General features: G+C 35.3%; 1 protein-coding gene across 1 annotated transcript; it reads right to left on the bottom strand.

Moving 5' to 3' along the window:
- Positions 1-946: 946 nt before the first annotated feature.
- LOC128865341 (uncharacterized) lies at positions 947-21,516 on the bottom strand. Its single transcript, XM_054105562.1, has 5 exons — positions 20,108-21,516; positions 10,798-11,460; positions 9,975-10,179; positions 3,500-3,855; positions 947-3,430 (listed from the first exon to the last, which is right to left on the bottom strand). The coding sequence occupies exons 1-5, from the start codon at positions 20,268-20,270 to the stop codon at positions 3,312-3,314; spliced, it is 1,506 nt and encodes a 501-aa protein (XP_053961537.1). The 5' UTR covers positions 20,271-21,516; the 3' UTR covers positions 947-3,311.
- Positions 21,517-21,577: the final 61 nt, after the last annotated feature.

Here is a 21,577-nt window from a genome sequence, read left to right as displayed (position 1 = left end):
GCAGAATTGTCGATTTTGGAGTGAAGATCAGCCAGAAGAATTGCAAGAGCTACCAATATATCCAGAAAAGGTCACGGTTTGGTGCGGCTTATGGGATAGAGGTATCATTGGACCGTACTTCTTCGAAGATGCTGCGAATCGTAACGTAACTGTGAATGTTGAGCGCTACCGTGAAATGATATCCAACTTTTTTTGCCCAAAATGCAATAGCTTGACTTGCATGACATGTGGTTTCAGCAAGACGGTGCCATATGCCACGCAACACGCGTAACAATGGACTTGTTAAGAGGTGGGTTGGTGAACATTTTATCTCACGTTCAGGACTTGTCAATTGGCCACCCACAACGTGCGATATAACGCGCATATATAAATGCTTTAATGTTGTCTTCCAATGCGTTAATTGAAGCAGGCTTGTTTGAATAGGCATGAGCTTGTGAGGCTATGTTAAAGCTCACAGCCTGCTCCAATTAACGCATTGGAAGACAACATTAAAGCATTTATATGTGAGATACCGGCCGAAACATTTGAAAGAGTATGCCAAAATTGGACTAAGCGGATGGACCATTTGAAGCGCAAACGCGGTCAACATTTGCATGAAATAATCTTCAAACATTAAATTATATGGGCTGTACTATCGATTTAAATAAAAATGTCATGCATGTTTCTGAATTTACCGTGTGCTTTTTAAAAAGTTTGCTATATCTCTTTAAAAATCACCCTTTACTTGGCCGTAACAGATCTGCCCAAAAAATGAGATTAACTTACTGGCATCACCCTATCATTACACCGCTCTAATAACTAACTACATAAATAGATAAAAACAGAGCGAGAGAACGCTCGGAGCGGAATACCGGAGAAGATGATACGGTAAATGCGCTGGCTCTTCAGTGAAATGAACGAGAAAAACAGTTTTAATAGACATTTGAACTTAAGATAGTTTATTTAAAAAAAAATTTGAAGTAAAGCTTAAAAGTCGCTATAGTTTGGATACATATTTTACAAAAGTACAAATAGTCAAGATATGGAAGTACAGTATATCTTTACCAAACAATACTTTTTAAAACAGCCATACAACAAATAATTTTTTTGTAATTAATGGATTGGAAAAGACTTAAGGAATTTTGTTCTTAAATTATGTATATATGTACATATAATAATATTATTAAAGAGTGTACTTAAGTATTGTTAGACAAAATTTCAATTGATTGCACTGATGCCATATTTTTATACAGAATATTATTACATTCATAGTAAGGGAATTTTACATAAATTGGTCAATTATATACGCTTTCTTTTAAGCACCATATGCAAACACTTTCCTTTGCATATATTTTCTCTAGATTTATGCTACTAGTATGTTTATTTACTTTTTTATTTAATTTTAAATTCATTTATGTTTCAAATGTGCTCTGAGCCATTTACTGCCTGCTGATTATTTAATGTCTACAAATTTAATGATTTTACATATATTTTCATATGCATACATATACATATATATAATTTTTATATATTTACATTAACACAATTAGGTTTTTAAACAAATATATTACGTTTAATATTTGGGATAATGTAAATACCGTCCATGATTTCGGTACATAGGTATGTTAGTAAATTCGTACTTGTATTTTGTATGTACATGCATATGCAAGTACATGTACACCAACACGCATGTGCATGAAGGAATTGAATTATCATTGAAGTAAAATAACTTGGCGGCGTGGGCTTTCATCTGTTATTTGTATTTATATTTGCAAATGTGCGCTTGTATTTATTTGCAGCATTTTTAATAACAATTGGACCGAATTTCATGGATTAAAGATTTAGAGAAGTTGCAGTTTTACCAAGTGGTTTAAAAGGGAAACCATGTAACTCGGACAAATGCACCCCGCAAATGATTCCTTATTTTACCCGAAGGTAAACATCTGGAATATTTCCCATGTGTATGTAATTATTTATGTATACGTACCTCATTTCAAATAACTACAATATTATTTTTCAACATTAAATTATTTATGTATAAGTATGTGTGTAGTTCATAATTGATAATTTTGTGGTTTCTAAAATAGATCCTGCTTTGAGAGTAGTAGTTAAATGCTTATAAAACATATGTATACACTCGTATGTGCACGCACCGCATTCTGTCTCAAAGTTTATTGGATTAAACAAAACTTCTCATTTAGAAATTAGAATCCGTATTAAATACTTCAGATTAGTTTTGCTCAATATTTATAGGGTTCAATATTTCTGTAATGAAAAGGAAAAAGTGCTCGTATCTGAATTTATAGAAAAATATTTTCAAGTTTAAAATATATTTTTATAAATTAGAAACGAAAAATATTGACTTCCATAAAATCTTCGTGTAATAAAAAATAGTATTTCATAATTCAAATTTCATGAGCTATAGCCGAAAATAAAACTCTAACCGATTCCCCTAACAGGAGAGAAAATCTTCCTTGAAAATATTTTTAGATTTTTCATATCTAGCAGCTTGTTGCTCCAGACTACTGTATGACCTAGAAGAAGTGATTATATCGACATATTAATTTGTTTCCATTTAGAAAGCAGTTAATGCAATCATGCTAAGTTATTACTCCAACTGAGATTCATGTTTTGCTTCGGTACACTTTTCAATAAGCAGATCATCGTAGCGTTCTTATACCAATTTAAGCTAATGTTACGATTTAAGCACTTTTTCATTTTCATTATAAGTTTATCGTACGCGTATTAAACAAAGTGAAGTAAGTATATGCCATTTAATTTGGCTTAACGTTTTTTTACTTCTCTCAATCAAAAAATGCAATCTTCATTGAAACATAGTTAAATTTGAAAACGAAAAATGCAATTATTTGAAATAACTATAACTTTGAGTGTCAATGGATTGTTCGACTCTATTTTACAGCACTAATACATACACACGTATGTAAAGCAAGTGGGTTTTGATATGAACGTCTTTAACAGAAAAAACAAACTTGTTAATTTACATAAAAAAATTAAGTTTCATGTTGTCAAATAAGCGTACGCCAAATACTTATTCCACTTTGCTTAAAACATTGTGATGTCAAGTATAAATTAATTTTTTTGTTGGAAGTGATTTTGATAAATTTAAAAACCATTTTGATTTCAGCAGTTTTTCATTATTTACTTATTTCGTATTTAATGTGATATTTGTTGGTTTTCTTGTACATATGTAAATATTATATTTTTCGCTCCAGTAACCTCTTCATAATTTGACATATTTTTGAGCTTTAATTAGTCTATTTCATAATGATGAGCTCTGCCAACGAGGGAAAAGCAAGAGTTGCACAAACATTTTAATAGAACTTTTCGCCATTGACCTTGTAGCTGATGCTTGGCTTGAAAACCGGTTCATTAAGGAAGGTGCCCATCGAACGCTTCTTCTTGGCCACCATAAAACGTTTGAGGTCATAACCTGCGTCACAAAAGCAAATAATTTGGGGTCAAATTTATAAGAGATATTCTTGCGTGTCGATAAACTTACGATTTCCATTGCCACCACCAATGCGTTCTGGTGGGAGCTCATATTTGGGTATTGTTGCCATATTCATTGGTACACCGTAGTAGTCCACCATGTTTGGTTCTATCCACGTACCGGCATTGTCGTCCAATTCGTCCACATTTCCGGGATAGTCGTACATATTTGCCGCAGTTGGATAGTAGGTTTTTATGCCGTTGTAGTTGCTATAGGTTTCCGGAGCATCCCCCATTCCAGGCGACGGGTACATGTAACTGTTACTGGTCTCGGTGTCGGTGTCTTTCCGTGAACGTTCCCCTGCCTCTACCAGCGCAACCAGAGCTAGCATATCAGCTGGAGTTAGTTTAGTATCGCGTTTCAGTCTAAAACCAAAGAGGATGTATTTATATTATTATTGGTAAGGTGTATTGTTTATTCTTGTGTCAAACAAGAAAAAAATCATTTGTCCGAAGTGTAAAAATACTGCGCTAGCAATCAATTCCTAGGCTTTCAAATCGATTGTGACGCCAAATTAGGCGCATAAAAACTTATTTGTACTAGTCTACTAACAGCATTCGAAAAAAAGGATATTTGCTTTTCCTTATGTGTACATATGTATGTATGTATGTATTTTCGTAACAACCTGTCAGCTCGTATGCATATTTACATATAAAATTATTATATATTCGCTTATTTGTATGCACGTGAGTGAGATGAATATAGAGCATAGACCAGCAGCAGACTTTACATTGTAAACAAAAGTGTTTCATTTCAGTCTATTAAGTGTTTGATTATTTAATTTTTTTAAATCAGCGTAAAATTTCCGGTCATATGGCAAACACTAGAATCAAAATAATCAGCATAGTTAAGCTAGATGGCCAAGGCTATCGAAATGAAACTGATACAATATTTTTTTGCACTTGTAGCAAAGATCGCACAGGTATAGAAATTGGCAGCTAGGTTTTAAATGAATCAAACGCTAGCTCTCAAACGCCGAGTATGTATATAAATGTGAAAGTTTGCTTTGTTTGATGACCATGTAAAGCAATGCTTAAGAGTTTGGTTGCATCTGTTAAGTGGCGCAGGGATGGTGTGTCTGGTCTGACTTAGTTCATACTCGGAATAACATAAATACATACATATAGAGACTACCGTAAAAAATGGGTCCACTAGATGTCCCTGTGGCAGAAATATTCCGGAAAATAGTATTTTTCGTCCCGTTATCTATTTGAAAAGAAATGCTTGGAAAATAGATCCGCTAGATGGTGCTTGGGTATGATTGTAAAAAAGAAAAATGTTTAAGTATTTATCGCCCATATTTAGGAAAATAAATATTTTAGCTGGTTTTTAGCTGAAAGTGGGACCCCAATTTAGTCTTAGATACCGATCGATATGTTTCAAAAAGTCGCATTTATGGCTCGATTGGGTGTATATTTATTAGGAAGTGATGACTTCAGTCATATTCGAGATTTATATTAATTACGTACGAATACATATTTTTGCTTAACTGGCTCTGTGTTTGAGATATTACATAGAAATCCTAAAATATGGATTGATTTCAAGTATTGAGGCATAGGGTATCGGCTTGTAAAGTCCCCACAGACTTGAAAGAAATAATGATAGTTGGACACGACATATGATTTAAGAAGAGAGAGGGCATGAAATCTCCTATAATAGGGCGTTATAAGTTCATAAAATTACTCTTGGAACTATTTCATCACGCTTAGAGACGTAAAATTACGAATCTTTGATCCACAAGTTAAAGTGATAATTCGATATTACCCCAAGAGAAATTTTAATAAACTAAATTTCAAAGCGTATTTCAAGAGGATTGCGGGGGTCATTGTTATTGAAACTGTTCAGTCTACATAGTTTCAAGACAAACAAATTTTCAAAGGTTTTACGCCTTATATAAGTATGTAAGATCTATAAAACAAGAGAAATCCAAACGCGTTGGCAGAGAATAACAATTCTAAAATCTTATTTTGTTCATAAGTTCGACCCCAACATTACTAAAACTTTATTTATTTACAAGGAAATTATACAAGGTCAAGTCCAAAATAAACAAGACTGGAACAATAAAAATGTTTTGGATGGCGCCATTTTTTTAATGAGTTAGTGCGTTGGAATTTCCATATCTAGCTGACTTCCAGTGAAGCTTGGTGACATTCGGTTTAGTGAAAGCGAAGTTATTGCGTCTAAAGTATCAGTCATCGGTACAAAAATGAGTTTCGAAAAAATACCTAATGTCAAATTTTGGTTTAAAACCGGTAAAACGTTTACCGAAACATTTGAATTGATGAAAAAAGCTTATGGCGATGATTGTCTCCCTCGTGCCAGAGTTCATGAGTGGTTTACTCGTTTCAGAGATGGTTGTGAGGACATAAATGACAATGAACATTCGGGCCGCCCAAAATCAGTAATCACCGAAAGCTCCATCGAAATTGTTGGTAAATTTATCAAAAATGAACCAAAATCATCTTTGAAATTCATAGAATCGGAGTTGCATATCCTCAGAACATCGATTTATCGCATTTTAACTCATCACTTGATCTTACGAAAGGTCTGTGCACGCGTCAACCCGCACAAGTTAACTGAGAACCAAAAATTGCGCAGAATTCAACATTCGAAAGACCTCATTAAAGGGGCGAGAAAAGACGAAAACTTCCTTTACAACATTGTAACTGGTGATGAAACGTTGGAAACACCACGTGAATGAATCTAAGCGTCAAAGTGCCGAAACTAAGCGTCAAAGTGCCGAATAGAAGGCCCCAGACGAACCACCATCCAAAAAATCGCGTTTGGAGAAGTCAAAATCAAGTCGATGCTCATTTGTTTTTACGATTCCTAGAGAATTATCCACAAGGAGTTTGTGCGAACGAACCAAACCGTCAATGCAATTTTCTATCTTGGCGTTTTTGAAGCGTTTGTTGCATCGCATTCGTCGAATTCGCCCTGAATACCGCGAAGGAGGAAACTGGCGCTTATTACATGATAATGCACCATCTCATCGACCCACTCTTGTGACTGATTTTTTGACTAGAAATCGCATTTTAATCATCAATCACTCACCGCATTCGCCTGATAAGGCTCCCTGTGACTTCTACCTATTCGGAAAATTGCATTTGGCCATGAAAGGAAAACGTTTGCGTCCGAAAAGATCATCCAAAAGGCTTGTACCGACATCCTGAAGGACATTCCGGTCAATGACCTGAAACACTCTTTCGAAAGCTTTTAAATCGTGCAAAATAGTATATCGAGGCCAGAACTCGAAGTTAATAGAACAAGGCTCCTGTCGTTTTTGTTTTAGCTCAGTCTTGTTTATTTGGACTTCATCTTGTATTTAAACCATATACATATATTATGCGTAAATATAATATTAATAATATAAAAAAGGATTGAATTCGTGTTGTTTAGGAGGTAAGGAACATTTTTCTTAGGTAAAATTTTTTTTAACTTGCGTTGCGTATTGCTATATCTACATATGTATATCTCATATATCTTTTTGCAAGATGTGCAGACACACGCGTATTTACGTTTATTCGTTCGAAAATATTATTTCTAGCATACAAAAGCCATTGGCTTTGGTCGTTACAAAATATTTCAACATAAGAACAAAAATTTAGTTCATTATTAATTACTTAGCAGCACCCTTCAAAATTGACTTTTCTGAATGTGTGTACGAATGTATTACAAAGATCTCGAAAATAAGTTGTGTGCCAACATTTTTATTAACATTAATTTCGTATCCTTTGCGTGCTCCAAATAGTTCAATAAGCTAATTTGACCTTCCATTTAATAAGCGCCTTCATGAGAATATAACAGTTTTATTGCAGGATAAATGACCATCCTTTACTCTGTTTTTGTAAGTATACATTTATTTTGGCATGGGATATAGCTCATGGAATTAAGCACTTGAGCTCTGAAACAGCCATCCCATTTTGGCCAATGAAGTATATATACTACAGAATGATAAAAAAAATGTCATTTCGTATACATATATAAAAACAGCGGTTATAAATGATTCCACCCTCCAAGTTTGGGCTCAACCGGCGCACTGTGATACCATTTTGAGATTCACATTAGTTTAATAAAGCCATTGGTGCGTGACTACCATTCGGAATTCACAGAGAGAACGTAGGTTCGAGTCTCGGTGAAAGACCAAAATAAAGAAAAAGGTTTTTCTAATATCGGTCGGCCCTCGGCAGGCAATGGCAAACCTCCGAGTGTATTTCTGCCATGAAAATGCTCCTCATAAAAAATGTCTGCCGTTCGGAGTCGGCTTGAAACTGAAGGTCCCTCCATTTGTGGAACAACATCAAGACGCACGCCACAAATAAGTGTACGCGCCAATTGTATATATTTATATATATATAAATTTATGGACATCTATTGAATTAGGATCCAAAGAAATGTTGTGAAAGATCCTTATGCTAAAATAAATAAAATACTGTTTCAAACCGCTTCTTATGAAAAGAACTGATCACGATCTGGAGGTGCATTTGAAGAGGGACTTGTTTAAAGGTTTGCAATACCGCATGATTTCCTTGTGGTTATCAAAGCCCAAACTGTCATACCAAAATACTATTGGTGGATACACTGATTCTGTAGCAGATCTGTATTTCGTAGACCGCAAAAACTTCATCTTTTCGCTTTTGTATTTCGGCGTGCGATTTGCTGTTAAATCATTTCGCCTCTATGATGCGCCCCTCATATTCCACTACAATTCGTGAGAGCGATATATGTATGTATGCAGCTCTATTCATTTAATGAATCGTATTTTATTTATCTTCATTTCCACGTTTGTAGTAATTTTTTACTTATTTTTCATTTTCGTTGACATTTTTGAAATTTACTTTCTGCATCTGCCAAATGTACTGCAATTGGAATTTCATTGTCAGCAGCCCTACAAGTAGTTTTGCAAGTTCGAAAGTATGAGTGTTGGTAGGGAGATATGTGTGGCTAGGGAGATAGACAAAAGTGGTGCGTATGGATAGGCAGCTCCGCCTACGCTGTGCATCACGTTTGTAATCAAGGATACTCCGCCCTTTTCGCTATGAAATCATGTTTAGCTTTATGTATGTAAATGAAAACTGCAATACGAAGAAGTAAACACATACAAACGTACAAATCATTTTATTGACGACATTATCACATCAAAGGCGAAGAATAAATTAAACGGTCCGCTCGGTATTCATAGAGAGGACAAAATGTCTCAATGGGAAATTTTCGGCGCTCATGCCACCAGGCGAATACGTTGGTAGTAATACAACAAATGCCTTTTGCGTAGCAGGTTCCTTTTAATGGTGTAGTTCTTTCCCTCTATTTTGTATTGGTGCAATTTTTTGCTTGTCATGTTCGAATTTATTTTTACGTTGGCGTTACATCCATTAGCCTGCGAAGTTGCACGTGTGTGTGTCCAGTTCGGGTCGAGCACCTACACAATGTAAAAGAAGAGAGAAGAAATGCGCGACTCCATAACGCGTATGTACCTAGACTATAATTTTTTCTGTTCTGCTAGTGTCTTCTGTTCACGTTCAGATAAGTCGATGACAGTCTAAAGCCATCTGGAAACTATGGTTCTACTTAAGCAGTACTAAAGTATAGGAAAACATGTTTGTTTTGGCAGGCAATATCGTGAAGCTTCGTTAATAAAGGTTATAAAGAACAAAGCGTCGATAGAGCAAAAGCATCGATTTTAAAACGTTTTGTTTTCATCGCTTTGCTCGAACTTCTGTCTCACTTGTTAATGTCATTTTGAAGTGTAAATGGTGTATAATAAATGCATAGTTGTTCAAATTGGCCCATTTTTTATGGCTTTGTGTTTGATTTTTCTAAAATATAATAAAAAGTTAAAATTTTCATTGGAAAATAATTTTGGAATGGTTGCGGTGTTTGTAAAGTTTTCCGTTTAAAATTTGTTTAAAGAATAAATTCGATTGATATCAAATCCATTTTTAACAAAACAAAATACAGCAGCACTCGGCAATCGCAAAATCTTTAATTAAATTATGCTCGCTTGATGCTATACTCGATGCCTTACTATGTTTCGAGTGAATCGCTGCTTTTCTAGACGTAACTCGATGCTTTGCCTGTCGCTTCACTATTTGCCTTGTTTTGTATATTGCAAGTATTTTTCTACATATGAGAGATATATGTATGTATGTACGTACATTAGGAAACAAAAGGGGCGAATCAAAGTTGGTGTTGGTAGAAAATGTAACTCCATTGAAACGTTTCTGATCAAAAAGCTTAACTTCTAAGTGTATTTGTAGAAAAAGCTCTTAACCGTATCACAATTTTTCTATTAGAGTTTTCATTCCAATATAACGTTGCCACTAGAGTTCAAAAATAATTGGAGCCCTCAGTTAATGAAAACTTTCAATGTTTTTCTTTATATGCACATATATTTGCATACATATGTTTGTAATTTACATCTTTAATCTTTCAGGGATGTTAGCTGAAAAATATTTACCTAGACGACATTCACACAATCACTTACCGCATATCGGCGAAACGGCTGCTGCCGCTACTGCCACCATAATTGTTGTTGTCGTATCTGTTCGAACGCTTATTACCATTGAAGGCGCCATAATAGTGGCTCGTGTGTTGAGTTTGCGGCAGTGGCAATGCCATTGATTCTGGATACGCCTCAGCATTGAGAATGTTTTGTAAATTATCGTAAGCCTTGCTGCGATAGGAAGATACTGCGCTCGGTGAACGATTTTCGAGGAAGGGAGCGATGAATATTGCATAATAATAAAGAAATTAGTGTGGGCAAAAAGAAATAATGGAAGGAGAATAATTTTATTTATTGTATAATTTATTCAAATACTGGTTCAGAAGAAGGAGCAAAAATGATGGTGTGTGGCACAAACTGACTCAAGCCAAACAAAATAGTATAAAATTCTTATGAATTGAACAGCTGTGAAAAAGTGATTATGTATGTGCATACATATGTATGTATGTGTGTATATGAATATATAACAAGTAATTGTCGGGAATATGTTTTTTTATGCCTTCGGACATCCTTCTTTTCCGATTTGTTGTTCGTCTGTTGTTATTACACAAATAGAGATGCCTATCGTTTTATGCCGCCTTTGAACGACAGATGGTTTTTTCATGTCAAATCGCCTTTCATCGCCATTTGAAAAAAACGTTTGGTGTTTAATGTCCTAGTGGGTTTCGAACCCTGGATCTACCTCACTAACCCATTCGAATAACATGATACTGTAAAGGATTTCGTTATGTATACATCTGTGTACATGTACGCACACGCATATATAAAATACATAAATTTGTACAAGTATGCATTTATGTCTCACCTCGTGGTGCGGGCAAGAAGTCGTCATCCTTAATATCGGTGTAGACAACTGATGGATCCGTTTCATCGGTCCAAACGCTAGCTGGCACCGCAGCCAAGTGCTCACCACCAACTGCCAACGGATTACTCAGGTATGGATTATTGTAGTATTCACCACCGCCATAGATACTGTTACCATTACCGCTTCCGGTGCCATAACTATTGTCATTCACATTGCCATATCCATAAGCCCCTCCCACACCCATTCCACCGTAGAGGTACTGCGGAGTCGAAATTCCGCGCTTATGCAAGAGTGTGGGTGCTTCTTCATCAGCCTGTGGATTTAAATGCTGTTGAGGTTCCGACTCGCGTTGGCTTGCCGTAGCGGCCGCTTCTACTGCCGCAGCGGTAAGACCAGCAGCAATAGCCGAATTAATAATGTCTTCGTTCGATGGCATAGACAGAACACCAGTTGCCTGAGCATCCGAAATGTAGTTAGAGTTGCTATCGCCACTCACTTTGTTACCATTTGCCAAATTATTGCCGGCTGATTGCTGTGTGGCAGGCATATTAAAGGCTGGCGGAAGAACTTCAGGGCTGGATTTTTTATTGCCAGATGTAGCAGATGCCTCGATCGAAGCTTTTTTGGGCATCATTTCATTTGCGTTATTAGAAGAACGTTTCACTGGTAAATTGAATAAGAAACTCTCTAATTAGAAAATATTGAACTGTTAAAGCTGTTAATTAGGGCAAATATATTTATTCTTTATTATATAAATTCTTTATTACACAAACACAAAAAACTAAGATCAGAGTTGAAGTGCTTGACTCAAACAACATTAAATTTATTGCGTCAAAGTTCATGTGTTAGGTCCTTCAAAAGGAAAGGTACTTGAAAAAGGATACTTTACAGCGAATAATTGGCGAATTCACTTAAACAAAACGATAATCTTATTAACTTCATTGTGGTTTAGCTTGTCTCCTGCGAAAGTGCTATAAATCACTCCCGCAGTTTTTGACTGCGCATTCCATAAATGGCGAAAAGTTTATGACCGCAAGACGCTGCGTGTAGCATTCTAGAACAGGCCACTTTGTGACTACTTATTTTCTATTAATTATGCATATATATATGTAAGTGTATCCGTTTGTATCATATAAGGCCAAGGCCAAACGACCGTTCGAAGTTGTCCATGCGTTTCAATAAAGCAACAACTACACGAATTGGCACCATTCAACAAACCGAACAATGGACACCCATTGAAATCATCAGCACATCAGCATTAATGGCATCTCCACTCTCTTGCAATATTGATGGCCACACGCGGAAAGCGAAAAATAAAAGGAAATTACTTAAAATAGGTACAAACAATATGGAAGCATATGCTCAGTAAATACAAGTTTATATACAAAACAAGTTGTCTGGCAGGAAATAGTGTTCAAAGCATGCGGAAATTGACTTCCTGCCACGGAAGCTGGCTGCTATCTGCTTGTAGATGCTAGTGCTTCATAGAGTTGGAGGCTTTAGACAGCGAAAGGCAAGCTTTGTAAATACAACTGCATTGAATTTAAAAAATTAAAAAGTCTCTTTAGAAGATAGCATATGGATTGAGGTTATCTTACCCAATTTGTGGAAAAAATCGAAATAACTTTAGTGAAAAATTCGTTTAAAATGAAATAAATTTAGCTGTCTGGAACTAAAATTGCAAAAGGGTTTTGGCTTACACAGACTTGTTCTTCACTTGATCTTCGAAACAGATAAAATGTAGGGAAGAATTGTCTAATTTTTCTATCGAATTTCGAGTCACGCATCTTGAATATACAAACTTCTTTAAATGAGTGAAAATTCAGATTATAAAGATATGGTAATCAGGTAATGTAACGTCGGTAATGGGAAGTGGTCACTTCGCAACATATTCGTAAACGAGTTGTTCTTATGTCCTTTATTTTATTTTTATATATATAATGAGCACTTATAACTAGTAGACCGTACGACTATGACATTGATATGCTGTCAGTAGGAATAATTCAAAATAAGTATATGATGTCACATTTTTCTTCATTTTTAATTCAAAGGATTCAGGCTCAAAAGTTTTATTATAAAATGCAGAAATAACTAAAACTTCAGTACGCATAAAATATAATTATTTAAACTCACTTAATATCATTTCCCTATATTTGAGACAACAGGATAACTGTTTATACAAAGCTCTACAATCACAGCCATTTATTCACAGATATTTATAATATTACATAAATCTATAGCCAGTTCGCCAAAGTGCTTTAAACGCAAATTTTCATAAATTGGGCAGATGTGTATGACGTGTTGATGCTGTAATACTCGTAGATGCAGCGTAAACAAGTATTTAAGCAACAGTTAAGATATTCTTGGATTAGGCTTAGGAATAATGTTCACCGCTCCCTTGTCCTCCCTCGTGCAGTCTTCTTCCCACTATAAATCTAACGGCAATTTCAGCTCTTTCAAAGAACGGTTGCACAAGGGCACTTTTTTAAAAAAATTCAGAACGCCCACAAACGTATTTTAACAAGTTATAATTCTTCCTTTTTTTATATTTTGTTTTTAAACAAGTTATAATTTTTGGTAAAATATGAGGATTTAAGTTATACATCAGAAATCAACAACGATACTTTAATGTAACAATTCAGTATAACCATATTCACCTATGAATTTGTTTTTCTTTTCCAGGTTTCTTTAATTGACATATGAAGAAATAATTTCTTTGTTTTCCTCATTACGCCCACGCTTATCTATCAACTGCCAATTAACGGGAAGACGGTTGCAAATTTTACGCATTAGTGGCTTTACCAGTTATTAATTAGAGGAGAATGCTTTATAGATTTTTTTATTTGCACTTATTTTTCCTAAGTTTAAGTTATAGCCATACCTTGCAGGAATAATCTGAAAAGCTGACGAGTTTGGTGACGACTACATCTTCACTAATTGAGAGTGAAGAAAATTGAATTTCACTAAATGGAATAGTTTGTGTATTTGGCAGTTGTATATTTTCTGACAGATAATGGAATACCCTTTAACGAAACAATTTTCAACCGTTCGAATAGAGCTGGATACAAATATAAGCTCGATGATTGGGTGCCCATTGAAATATTCCTGAAAAATGTGCATCTATAAAACTCTGTTGAAGCAGAACGAAATCGAACCACTTTTGAAGCGATTGAAAACAGAGCACATGCGACTTTAATGTAAAAAAAATGCATAAACCAAGCGGGCTGGAGCCCCTCAGGTATTACCAATGATCCATTGAATCTGACTGCATACACTTTTTGGCCACTCTAGGACTTTATTGATGGAATAAAGTCGAGTTCATAAGAATTGTGCAAAATGCGCTTGAACCAGTTTTTCACTTAGAAAATTTAAAGGTTCGGTACACTGATGGAAAGGTTGTTCTGCCTGAATAATGACAAAAGCTCTACAATATAAAGCGAATATGTGCATGTATTTGGCTTGATACTAATTAATGGACATAAACTGTGCTGTTTTTAAGCTTAAGGAAAATCACAGACAGCCAATAAACGAGATTATTGGCTCATTCTGTGATAATCTTTGTGCAAGTCTGATACCTAGGCAACCGAACTTATGCATTTTTACGCATGTGTGTACGTTTGTATATACTTATATTATAAATACATATTTGAACGTGTATGTAGAAACAGGTATGCAGGTAGACAATTGGTGGTAGTACCAGAACTTCTAAGGTCGACAAAAATTGTTCTTCTATGGAAAAATATGAATGAATACGCCACCTATTAAATATACTTATACGCTGTTGAAAATGGCTTAAGTATGAGTGATATGAAATTTGTTCAAAATAATAAATTTTTTTCTAATAATACAATACCTTTGAAGTGCATTTACCACTTTACGAATGAAAGGAATTCAAATTATTGGAGTTTACCATATTCGTCCACCTGGCAATTGGTGTTTCCCTGCTTAATGATTAGTGTAGCAATTCTCTAGGTGATGTAGCTGTGGTTTTTAATCTAAATAATATAACATACATACACAGAAAGGCTCTAAAAGTACGTTCACATATGGCAGATTAGCAGAAAAATTGATCAGCTGTCAAGACTGCTTTGAAAGGTAGAATTCGGTTTGGTGGAATATTTTATTATTTTTGGTTTGTTCAATTATTATTAACGGTACGAAGAAAAGGCAAATAGAAGCAATCGTTAATTTAATTGCGCAATTTGCTGCTAGTGCAAGAAAGTTGGAGGAAATCCGTAAACGATGACTACTGAGGTTGCAAAAAATTATGGCTTCAAACGCATGCGAAATGCGATATAGTATTTCAAAATAAGCACTAACAAGCCGAAGCGTCCATGTAAACACGCTTTTTTGTAGTATGAATGCATAATTAATAAAATAAAATCTAACAAAAAATTTACTAGAATTATGTCTAATACATCTTTTCTTTTCTGGGGTCCATTTAATTTAGTTCTTACTTTGACGTTTCTCCTCACGTTCATAATAATAATTATCGATAACACAGAAAATACGGGGTTGTACAGCAAAAAGTTTATTTATAATCTGAGATTATTTTGTAATTTCGAATTTCGGTTGACAAACTTTGTATGGGAAATCTGGCCTTTTAATTACGTATTGGAAGTTAATCTAGAAAAAGTAGATAATCTACTTATGTATCTGTGAACTTATTATAAGTCATATTTTAACAAAATCGAGTTTTTAGCAGATTTTGCTGCATAATGGAAACTAACAGTAATCAAAAAATGAGAGAAAGTTAAAAAGAGAAAACTTATCTACGTATTTTTATTTTGCAGTTTTTTATACTTTCTATGTAGGTGGGTTACTCGAGTATACGCATGTTTTCTTTAGATACATCTGGCACTGGTAACAATGTCTATCTAATTTAGTTTAACAATTAACGCCGTTGTTAATGTTTTGATGGTTTGCCTCACGTAACTTGTCGCACCTCCGCAGGCAGCAGCGGTATTAAGTGCGTGCGCGCATCCTTGTGGCGGCATCAGTAGGCAGCGCTTAGACGTAATACTGAAGGAAATGCATATGTGTGTATGTACATATACATACACACAAATATAGCTAAATATGATTTTCTTTGCCGCTTCCTACGAATTACGCGTTATGCAAAATTTATTAGATTAGTTTTCCATCCGGCCATTTTAAGAGGGAATTGTTTTTATTTCCTTATTGACGCACTGTATTTTTTCATACTGCCTGGGGTATTAGTGCGCGAAGGTCTGGCATTTCCAATCTCAGTAACTCAATTAGATCATTTAGCGCGTTATGTCTATAACTCACTTAACGCCTGTTGATATTATGTTCCAGCAGCTTCTGTCGCTTTAATGTGCATATGTATGTATGTGTGTATCAGTAAGAATACACAGCGACGAACACGGCAGTCGAGCGGCGTCAATATACAGTAATGCTTATCATTCTGAATAGCGGCAAACTTTCAATCTATGCACATCTCTTTCATACAAACCGTTTTCCAGAGTTAGCACATTCTTCTCTTGAAAAACAATTTGAAAAAGGCTTTACGATAAACTATTTATAATCTCTAACCTCTGGGGCCATTAAAATTAATTCTTTGAAACACATACATACAAACACATACATATCATACAAACACATACATACATCGAAGAAATTATTCCATAGGAGAATTTATTGTAGTTGGGGAGTTAGAACATAGTCGTGTAGTAATTTTTATATTTTCTTCAGCATGGAGCGAAAGAACTTCATACATAAACGTTTTTTTTTGTTTTGTATTATTTTATCAGTGACACAAAACCATGTACATATAGATACACATTTTGCACATACGAGCATTGCACCCAAAAAAGTCATACAATAGATTGCTATTGATTATCTCTATTTGTGACCCTTTTTCATTTCATAGGTAATAAAGCAATGGTTATAAAACAGTAATCACACGCTTTGTTGAAATTCATGTATGTATGTAATTTGGAAAATCAGCACTAGTTCGAATAGGTCATTCGGAGAGCTGGACGATAAGATATTAACTTCATAATTTAATATTTTTTGTTTGACGGATTGTTGAGAAAACGTAAAGAGTCAAAAGGCACTCTAAAGTGAGGAACAATTCGTCGTCTCGGTTAGTAAATCCTACTCTATTGGTAAGATGAGAAAATGGTCACGGTGGACACCGAACTGTATTTATGAAAAATTAAAAAAACGGAATGTGAATATAAAAGATTATTATGTTTTTGTTTTTATTAACCCAATTGAAGATAGAAGAAGTCTAACTTGTTGGCCTCGCTACTCCTTCGAGCAATTTTTATACATAGCTGGTTGAGCCAGCAACCAAAAACTACGCCTAACGAAACTATAATTTCGCCAAAGTAATAACTACAGAGTGAAAATAACAGTTATTATGATAATTCAGACAGCAACAGCCATGAGCCATAAAACGCCATATGTTGTTGATTTCGCAAAACATTTTGACACATTTCCACGTACTTGCATGGGTTTTTACATACGTACTTATCAATAATGCGTATACACAATTAGACATCTCAAAGGATTACTTTGTGGCTTTAGCGTAATATTGTCACGACAATGCGAAAATTCTGAAATGTAATTTATGCGTGTGTGTGTTTGTGTGTAGGAGATATATGTACATACATATGTATGAAGAATTAAATGTGTTACTGGTCTATCATACAACACAAAAAAGCGGTGCAGATAAGGCAAATATGCTTAAACACGTTCATACATGTATGCGTGTGTGCAGTTCAAGTGGGAATATTCTATGCGAGCATGCAAGTCTTTTCCATTGAAACTTGACGTGTTTACTTGTGAAAATAAAATTATTTCGTAAAAAAAGTCCAGCTTTCGTTTAAGAGTTCAACGCATGTTTGAAAACTTTTTATTCACATACATACATATGCGTATACAAGTAGAGCGGATGCCGAGATGCTTAAGCTCTTGCACGCGTTCGATGCCTACCCTGAACATGAGACATCAAAGATTGAAAAATGATTTTCGAATAGCGATCGCTCCTCTGCTGGCTATGGCAGCACCGATTGTATTTCCGGCGGCATAACGCTGTACGTCCTCTGTTTGTATGCAATCCCAAGATTCACCCACAAGCTGGGCCAAGTACCTGAAAAAGGATAATATAATATATACGTATGTGTGTATGCGAATAGAGCGGCTGAGTCTTGAAGGGTGCGTACTTTGCGATGTTCTTGCGCATATTCCCTTATTAGCTCGCCCACGCAGATACTCTGTGGTAACTTTAATGCGACTTTAATGCGACTAGCTGGGAGAATTGTGATATATTTAGGCGTATAATATGTGGAGTGAGCGCAGTTGTCAGAAAAAATTCAAAGATGCAAAGTTATTCACTCGTCCAACCCAAAGCGTGAAAAACAAAATTGCTCGGAATTACATAAGCAGCAACAGGTTCTCCTTTTCTTTGCAAGCCATTTAGACAACAACACTCAGCAAATAGGTCAGGTCGAAAACACCAACACTAATACGTGCTTGCTTGTGTGCTTATGAAATATTATTTCCGGAAAGTTATGTGCATGTCCAATACTGAATGAGTAAATACCTACTTATTTTATGCGCAACTAGGATTTTAAGATAAAATGTTTATATCGCATAAAAGCAAACATACCCACATTTGAGTTGTTCTAAAAATATAATTCCTTTCAATACATATGCAACAGTTCGAAATTGGAAATCCTTTCGTTTTTAATTATGCGTCGTTGCCATTTAAATAGCTTTAAAAATATGTACACTTCTACCTACATAGCCATACAGACAAGGGCAATTAAGCCATGCAAGCGATATGCAACGAATGGGTCAACAGTGCGTATGAGCAACACAAATATTGCATCCATCTATCCACAATCATACATACATACATCTCATTGGAAAAAGAGCAACCATTGAGACCGCGAAGCTTACTTTTGTGTCTATTTTGGGAAATGCCACTCTGGCTAGAAGAAAACGATATAAATGGATATAAAGATGCATAGTCACACAGGCACAGACATATGCACATATGTATGTGTATTTAATCATGTGCACATGTTTAAAACTTGAGGAGTAGGTAAATAATGAGTTTGTAGAAAGAAAAATCAACGAATAAACGAGCAAAGTTGGCTGCCACTGCTCGTTTTCTAATTTGCAAGAGTGCTGTTGTTGTTTTGTTGTTTACTCGCTTCAGAATTTGTAAATAAAGAAAATCTGCAGGAATTGTGTACTGTTCTAAAAATAGAAACTCTCACACACACATACTCGGCAATCTAAGCCGGAATAGGAGTATGAAAAGTAAGAGGAGAATCAGTAAGAGTGTCAACGTCATCACCACCGCCAACGCCAACGCAAAAACTGCTTCCACTATCAACATCAACAACAAAAATCCATAAACGGCAGCCATTAACCAACAGAAGCAATATTGAATGACCTTACCATTATCCGCTTCCACGGCATATATATATATTTATTCCAACAAAGGATAATCATATTTAAATAATGCAGTTATGAAGAAGAAAACCTTTTTTGCAATTTAAAAGCACCTTGGTGTTCAACTAAAGCATTAACTGGGCGAGAAGAATTCTTGTTAAGTCTTTGTTAAGCCCAAAACCCATGAATATTTTTTTCATATGTATTACAAAAACAAAAAAAACTACCCTGATTGCACTGAGATTTTAACCCGTAAAGATTTTATTTTTCTAACAACCCTAACTGGATTTCTGGGTTTTTAGCACTGAGATTCGTATAAACCTTTTTAATGTAAGCAGCATTATTTTTGACCTAAAATGTTTTTCCAATAAAACCAAAACCTTTGAAGCCAATTTCTATTGCCTTTTTTTCATAGACTTTATTTCATTATTTTTGTTGGGTTTGATTTGAGTATACATTTTATTATAATATAACAATTCCCTTAGCACCGAAGGTCCTGGTAGCCAATGCAAATAATAATCTAACGATTTCCCAAAAAATTGTGTTCGATTCTTTCAACTCTATTTCGGATTTCTTTAGTGCACGAACCATTTAAAGTCTTGTTTGTTATGTTTTATGATTATGTAGAAAATTTCCATTGTATTGCTAAATTACCGCATAATGCACAGAAATAAATGTTAGAAATTGAAATAAAGGCATTTTTGAAATATTAGGCATTTTCCTATAAGCACTTCTCTCGAACTCTCCCGTTAGGTATTGAATTTGTTTATTAATTATTTTTATGTCATAAAAAACACCTGTTGTCCGCCGTACGATGGGACTATTGTCTAACATGCAAACTCAGTGTAAGCTGTTAACAAAATTTATTTCGACATACCTTTCGTCATCAGATTGTGATTATTATTGGCTGCATTGATATTGGATGTAACTTCGGAGTTCTGGACCAGCACAGATGTTGGCACAGCCGCAGCGGTGGTCACCAAAACTCCAAGTACGCATACCAAAACTAAATAACGGTTCGAACACTTAGCGCAGCTCATGTTAATTTGCTTGCTAATCGTTCTTTTATTGTTGTTGCGCAAAACCACTATTTTTTAATAAAATAATAGCAAACTTATATTGGCTTCGAGTGTAACAATCACAAGTTTATCAAATTTTGCACTTGTTTTTGATGTGATTATATGAAGGCGTTTGCTGTAGCGGTTTCGATCACTGGTCTCCTTGAATAGGCGTTGTTGACTGCTCTAGAGCTCTCAATGAACTGCTGCCGTTGCTGATGGCGCAACAATTTTTATTGAATTGGCCTCGTTTTGTGCCAATGCGGGCGTAAAAATCCTTTTCGTCGTTGTGCGTTTGTGCATATGCTCGCATTTATCTTTTCGGCGTAGCCAACGAAGGCGTTCAGAACGCTTGCAATGGTGTGCGAGCTTAGCTTTTTCCAAATATCCCTCCACCAGCTGTTTGTTCACCCAAAACTTGGCTACGTACGTCATTGATAAGAATTAATTCATAACATGTCGCAAGTAAATTCATGCAAGTCCCACCTTGCACTTGCTCTAGTGCCCAACCGCACAGTGGTTCACAGTTCTTGCAATTCGCTTTTTTCATACGCTTTTACGTACACAGAAACTAAAAACATATTCCATATTTAGTATTTAATAAATGAAAAAAAAACAGCCTACAAAACAGTTTGTCATATCATAACAGAATCAGCCAGAACTTATTTGTAAAAGCAAAACTTGGTTTCTATGAAATTAAAATTATTTTAGGAAAAAGTATTTATTTTCTAAGGTTTTGAAAATTTATTCGGGTTTAATTTGATTTATGAACCACCGTGACTATGTAGCTATGCAGGCTTATTGATGTGCATATGTTGTTGTTTCATATGCTGGCATTTTCGGGTCAATGCGCATGCACTTAACTTAAGCCCTCTCAGAGCTTTCAACTTCTTCGTGCTTCGTGCCATTAACATTGTCTGGTGCTAGGGTGCCTCCAAGCTTTTTTGCTTATTCGATTTCAGAACCACGCAGCAGAGTGGCGATTGCTTTTTGTTAGCATCCGTATTTCTGTGCGACTTTTTACTGTGGTGAATTTTAAAGTAAGTGTGAGATTGGACACTTAAATCAGAATCATCGATTAAGATTCTCTGCTTAAATTTTTGTTCATTTGGCAAGCAGAGTCAAATTTGCACTGAGACGTCCAGCTTCATCTATCTCCTGGAGTAGTCCTTTCGTTAAAAATTCATAAAATCTGTTACGAGAGCATTGCCTTATGTTCCTTTGTGCGCGAAACAGGCCCTGGTCCTAGAGTTTTGTTCTCGTTACTTGTGAAAAAAAGTACACAACTA

The sequence above is a fragment of the Anastrepha ludens genome, chromosome 5, assembly GCF_028408465.1.
Source record: "Anastrepha ludens isolate Willacy chromosome 5, idAnaLude1.1, whole genome shotgun sequence".
NCBI lineage: Eukaryota > Metazoa > Arthropoda > Insecta > Diptera > Tephritidae > Anastrepha > Anastrepha ludens.
The sequence above is the reverse complement of the archived record's forward strand: the minus strand, read 5'-3'. Positions and strand labels throughout refer to the sequence as shown.